General features: G+C 55.8%; 1 protein-coding gene across 1 annotated transcript in view; it reads right to left on the bottom strand.

The window, feature by feature from the left end:
* Positions 1 to 1290: 1290 nt before the first annotated feature.
* Positions 1291 to 6257, bottom strand: part of NOVA2 (NOVA alternative splicing regulator 2) — a 30321-nt gene continuing 25354 nt past the window's right edge. The window contains exon 4 of the mRNA XM_081515596.1: positions 1291 to 5653. Coding sequence (XP_081371722.1) covers positions 4571 to 5653 — 1083 coding nt within the window. The 3' untranslated portion in view covers positions 1291 to 4570. The remainder of the gene's footprint in view (positions 5654 to 6257) is intronic.

Here is a 6257-nt window from a genome sequence, read left to right as displayed (position 1 = left end):
AGGGCACTGACCATGCACACACCTGCAGCGGCACCGCGGAGAGAACACCCCCCCACACCCAACCCCATCCCACCTCCACTACGGCGTCCAGGCGGCTGACTGCGGTGGAGCGGAATCGCGGAATCGCGATAGCATGGCTGGCTGTCGCGACTCCACGAGAGCCCAGACCAGCCTCCCCCGCCCCGCAGCGCCCCAACTCGGGCATCGTGCTCCGGTTCTCCCCACCGTGACATCCAGTTCAGGCTTTCAAGACAACCAGCTTTTGGGGTTCCTGACGGCAGGGCGGGCAGGTGCATGGCCAGCAGCGAAAGCCTGCCTGACTGTGGTGATCGGTGTGCACCGAAATCAGCAGCCTGGACGCCCCAAATGCCAACCTCATCGCCACTGTTAGTTAACACCTTCTTTTTCCACCGCTCAGTCTATCACAGCCTCTATTCCTGGTACTGAAAGAGCCATACTCAGCGCGGGGAATCCTCTCACTTCCCAAACAGTAGGCCACCGATCGGAAACAAAATCAGGAGGGTGAGGGATGGAGGAACAGGCAGTAGAAACAGAACGGGGATGTTGAGTGATTTCAGGTTAGGGAGGGGGAGAAGAAATACCACTCTGAGAAAAGTGGTACCGTATTCTTCCGAGTATAGGTCCCCCACCGTCTATTAAGTCGACTCTTACCAAACTCCATTTGGGCTACCCATAATTCCCACCTACAAGGCATCAGGGGAGATAAAGATGGCGCGATCTTTGCCTTCTGATCCCTTAATAATTATTGCAGTGAAGCCTCCTTGCCCATACAGAGATGGCCGGGACAGGGTGGAAGAAGGTAGCTGGGGCAGGTTGGCTCAGAGCCCCCTGGGACGGGGGATGAAGGAGGTGAATTTGGCACATTGAACCCCTTCTTGTCATAAGTGCTTTGAGGTCCTTCTCTAGAATCCAGTTGGCACCATCCCTCAGGCCAGCAGAGGAGGGGTTGAGCTCGTCTCCCCCTCCCCAATTTCTATGGATTTGCCTGAAGGAGGTGAGTGGAGTTCTCCCCGGCTGGTGGAAATTGGGGGATCCAAAAGATTAGGAGTTAAATGAAGGGGAGTTTTTTTTTTTCTCTCTTTTGTTTTTTCTTACAAAGATTCTAAGAAAACTTGGGGGTGGGAAGGGTGAGGAAGGGAGACCCAGTTGAGCTAAGTGTCCACAGACTTTTTTCAACGCCTCTTAGGGGCCTCCTCAAAGACAGATGGTCCCATTTCCTCCCCTCTATCTGAGGTTCCCTCCCCCCAGAGCGGCTCAGTTCCAAGGAAGTTTGGCACTTTTTTTTAATTAATGGGAAACAGAGGAAAGGAGAGGGTTGAGAGTTGAGGAAAAAGACAGACATAGACAAAGATAGAGACAGGACAGGTAACAATGGGAACCACAGGGAGAGAAAGTGAAAGTCTTAGGGAACCAGAGAGGGAGGAAAATGCTGGGTTGGGGTGGGTGTTGGGAGCTGGAGGGCAAATAGGAAAGAACAAGGAAACAATTCAATGCAGCAAACACTTATTAAGCACCTGTTGGGTGCTGAAGAGCAGGGTGCAGGGAGGCCACTCAGAGTCTCTCAGATCTGATTGGCTAACAGGGAAGGAGGGGGAAGAGGTGATGGGTTTTTCAATGATCCCCATCGCTGACCCCCACATCTGCGTCCCCTCTGGACAAACTGCAGCACAAAAGATTGAGGTCAGATTGCAGAAGGGACTTTCCAGGGATGGGGAAGACGGTGGAGTGGTAAAATGGGGAAAGGTGTGTGGCTCTCCACTCACCAACACAGTGAGTGAACTAGCTGACTGAGCTAGCAAACTACCTTTCAGATAGCCCTGGCTGGCGGGGTAGGGGGTCCCCGAAAAATGTGAATAGGTAGGGGGCTGTCACACAGATACCCCAAGGGAACACTTTTCAGGAGGCCCAGCCTCCAGAGACGTGTCTGTGTGAGAGAAGTACTGGATCCCACTGATTGGGACCCAGAAATAGGTCTACAGAAAGCATCTGACAAGCTAGAAGGGCAGCTGAGGATGCAAATGATATGCAAATGAGTGCTTTCAAATCCCACCTCCCCACTCCCAGACCTTACTTCACCTCTTCCTGGCTCCTTCCCCTGCTTATGGGGGCCTGGGGAGTTGTAGAGGGGATATTCCAGCTCGGTACTGCAGTCTCCACATGTGGGTGGAGATGCTGTGAAATACTGTAAGGTCTTTTGAGAGGTGGAGGGGAGCAGTGGCCCATAGGACCACCTCCACCTCCGACCCCAAGAGCCCCCAACTGCAGAAGATATGTACAAGGTTACATCAAGAATTGTTTTGGCACTCAAATCTCCATCCGGGCTTAGTCTGGAGATTAGGGGTGACGGCAGCAGCGATGGGAGGTGAAGGATGGGGAAATGGGGCCTGCCCCCTACCCTGGAGATGAAGAGGGCATGGAAAAAGTCACCCTAGTGCCCAAGCTACAGCCTCCCATCAGGGCTGTGGTGGGAAATTCAGTGCAAGGTACCTTGAAGGCTATTGCTTTCTAGGGATTTTCACATTTTGATTTGGGGGTGGCTCCCTAGCAAGGGGCAGGGGTCTCCCAGGCTTTAGGGGTAGGAAATGTCTCTGGCTTTTCTTCTCTCTTTTGGGAGAGAGACAAGGAGGCCAGATTCCCCCAAAGCCATGGAGAAGGGTCTGGAAGACCTACGAGGGGGACAATTGGGGGAGAGGGTGGGCAGGGGGTGCCCCTCCCCCAGAGATGCTGATGATGGAACCAGGGCACTAGGGTCCCTGCTTTGGGCTGGAGGAAGTGGAGGTGGTCTCCATGAGGGAGGGGGAGATGGATGGGGTAGAGGTGGGTCTCAGCTCTCCTAAGTCCACAGGGTTGTCAGGCCCTGAAATCTCAGCCTGCCAACAAGGCCTTAGAGCTGACCACAGCCGCAGTGCCCAGGGAGCCACTCTCAAACCAACTCTTGGGGCTGCCTGGCTTGGCAGACTTCATCAGAACATTCTAGATCCTCAGAGCCTATGGTGAGAGCACCAAAACATTCCAATCCATCAGAGACCACCAAAGTACTCCAGTTTGCCGGAAACCACAAGTCAATCTAATCCATTAGACCACAGAAAGCATTCCAGCTCAAGGGACCCCACCATGGCTCACTGCATTCTCCTGGGCCACCGTGGCCTGACAGAGCCACCATACATTTGGCTCACCAGACTGAATGAAACAAAGCCACGCAGACACAAGCATGCACACAAAAGGCGGGGGTGGGAAAGAGGGTCTTTAACAGTTTTCACCAGCTCCATCTCCCACCCCTCCCTGCCAGGTGAGTTCTGACTTGGTGTGTTTGGATGGAGGTGACCCCGAAAATAGTGGGTCTTTTTCCTTACAGTCCTCCAGATTAGATCCAAGTCCCACGCCTTATTCTTCTTCTAGGAAGACCCCCAGGCCAAGACCCACCACAGAGAGGTGTGGGTAGAGAAGGAGGATCAGTGACTGGCCATGGCCTGATACAGGAAGTGCATGCTTCATCCTGATGGCGTTATAGGAAGTAACCTAGAGACACCACAGGAAGTGCATGCCCCTATGATATCTCCGAAGTAACCTTCAAGGAAGGCTCATTGAGACATCACAGGAAGTACCTGTCTCTTCTATCATCACAGGAAGTGACCTCTGGGGAACTACTTCCTGAGACATCATACAAAGTGCCAGAAGCACCCCAGAAAAGTACTTGACTCAGTGACATCACAACAAAGACCTTCATACCCTTATTCTAGGAAAAGCCATAGGAGATGCCACAGGAAGTTGTTCCAGCCTCTTGCCAGTCTTGCCCACCAGACTGGCCCAATCCCAGAGCCGGCCTTATTCCCAGCAGCACCACACCCCTCCCCGCCCCATACAACCTGACAACAAAAGAGTTGAAAAGTCCCACCTAGGAGGGGCAACTCCAGTAGAGGGGGAGAGTAGCTGAGAAAATCTGGGAACTCTGGGGTCCTTGCTCCAAATACCCCATTTCTACTCAGACTCCTCCGCTACCTCTGCTTCCATCATGCCCCTCAGATCTGGAGCTGAAAGCAGGAGAGGCGGGCTGTAGTTTTGGGGAGGCCCCTCATTCTAGGTGACCCAGAGGCTCCTCCCCTCCTCCCATATGGAAACAAAAAGCTTATAAAGAGGGGAGGGGAAATCCTTATCAAAGGAGGGGAAAAAAAGGAGGGAAAGAAAAGAGAAAATAACGCTTTGTTTTCTATTAAAATCAACAAAATGCAATATATACAGATATCACACAGACCTGGGCCCTGGGAGAGGAGGGTCAGGCCCAGTCAAGCATAGGGAGGAAGGAAAGAAGGGGTCAGTTCAGGGCTGGGGAGGGAGCTTCTTGGCCCCGTCCCCAGCCATCACTCAATCCTGCCTATGACTACCAGAAAAGGGGTTGGGGGGAGTGCAGTCAGGCCTACCCCAGCCCCATCCCAAGAGGAGCAGGACTATACCGAGCTGAGGTCAGGAGTTGGGGGAGGGGGAGGAGGAGAAGGAAGAGGAGGAGGAGGAGAAGGGGCAGGGAGCCGGGTGGGAGCACACACCACTGGCCTCATCCCACTTTCTGGGGGTTTGAGGCCCTCACTCCCTGCTCGTAGGTGACCCGCTGGCTGATGAGGTATTGAGCGGCTTGCGTGGCCGCGGGGCTGCCCGTGATGGTGACCCGCCGGTTCCGCGTGCCTGGCAGGAACTCGCCCTTCTTGGAGATCTGGATGCGGGCGCCTGTCAGCTCCTGGTACTCCACCAACGTCTTGCCCCCCTTGCCCAGGATGGCTCCCACCAGGTTCTCAGGCACCGCAATCTCCACCAGCTCCTTTGCACTCTCCGCGGCCAACTTCTCCGCCGTCAGGAAGCCCCCGGCCGCCCCCGCTGCGGCCGCAGCCGCCACCAGCGGACCGCCCCCTCCGCCGGCCCCGCCGCCCGCCCCGGCCCCGAGGTAGCCATTGGCGGCCGCGGCCAAGGCGAAGGACCCCAGGGCTCCGGGCGGCGGGGGTGGAGGCGGAGCAGCCCCTCCGGCTGGCCCGGCCCCTGCTTCGCCGGCGTAGGACGCCAGGAGGTTGGCGGCCGCGGCGGCGGCAGGGTTGGCACCGGCGGCCACGGCGGCCAGGACCCCGGAGGCTGCGGCCGAGTTGAGGCCCAGGCCGAGGGAGTTGGTGTTGTAGCCGTAACTGGCCAGCGTGTTGAGTGCCGTGCTGATGGCCAGCAGGTCGGTGCCCGAGAAGGCAGGCAGGGCGGCCGGAAAGGCCCCCACGCCCGCCAACCCCGCCGGGCCCAGCAGGCCCGAGGCGGCGGCGGCCGAGGCGGCGGCGGCAGCGGGCAGCACGTCGGCGGGGCTGGCGTATGGCGAGCCGGTGGGGTTGGAGTTGGCCACTGGCCCAGCCACGTTGGCGTAGCTGATATTCAGGCAGCTGCTGCTCTGGGGATCTTCCTGTACCTTCTGCACGATGGCGCTCACGGCCTTGTGCACCTGCTCGGGTTCGCCGCTGACCGTCACCACGCGCTCCTGCAGGTTGATGCCCTCTGGCTTCTGGGACAGCTGCACCCAAGCCCCCGACTGTTCCATCACGGCCTTCACGGTCGCGCCCCCCTTGCCGATGATCAGGCCCGCCGTGCTGTTGGGGACGATCAGCTTGGCCTGCGTGGGGAGCCAGAGGGAGGGTCTTTAGGGGCGGGGTCATCGGAGACTGAAGAGCAATATTTGTCTAAGACTGGCTGTCTTAAGGCATTTCCCACCCCTGGCTCGCAAGTGTCCAAAATCAGACCCAGCAAACCCCCTGGATATGCACCAGTATGGTCCTACCGGTTAGGAAAAAAAATTTTTTTTTAATTTAAATTTACTTTTTTGGCCACACAGCATACAGGATCTTAGCTCCTCCATCAGGCATCGGAGTTGTGTCCCCTCCAGTGGAAGCATGGATTCTTAACCACCAGACCACCAGGGAAGTCCTTGGTTAGAAATATTGACTTTCTTGGGGGTCCAGTGGTTAGGACTCTCCACTTTTACTGCAGGGGGTACAGGTTCAATCAGTGATGGAGGAACTAAGCTCCTGCACACTCTGCAGCACGGCTAAAAGAAAATAAATAAATAAAAATAATAGTGCAGAAATACTAAAATATTTCCATATTTATCAGTTAAAAGAAAAAAGGAGCTAGTACTCCAACTCCCCTTGGTTGTCTCTCAGCCACCCTGTCCTTGGGACCCCTGGGTCCTCCTTACATCCAGTACCTAAAGGTTTAAT

The sequence above is a fragment of the Giraffa tippelskirchi genome, chromosome 7 (genome assembly GCF_054371585.1).
Source record: "Giraffa tippelskirchi isolate mGirTip1 chromosome 7, T2T-mGirTip1v1.2.pri, whole genome shotgun sequence".
Lineage (NCBI taxonomy): Eukaryota > Metazoa > Chordata > Mammalia > Artiodactyla > Giraffidae > Giraffa > Giraffa tippelskirchi.
The sequence above is the reverse complement of the archived record's forward strand: the minus strand, read 5'-3'. Positions and strand labels throughout refer to the sequence as shown.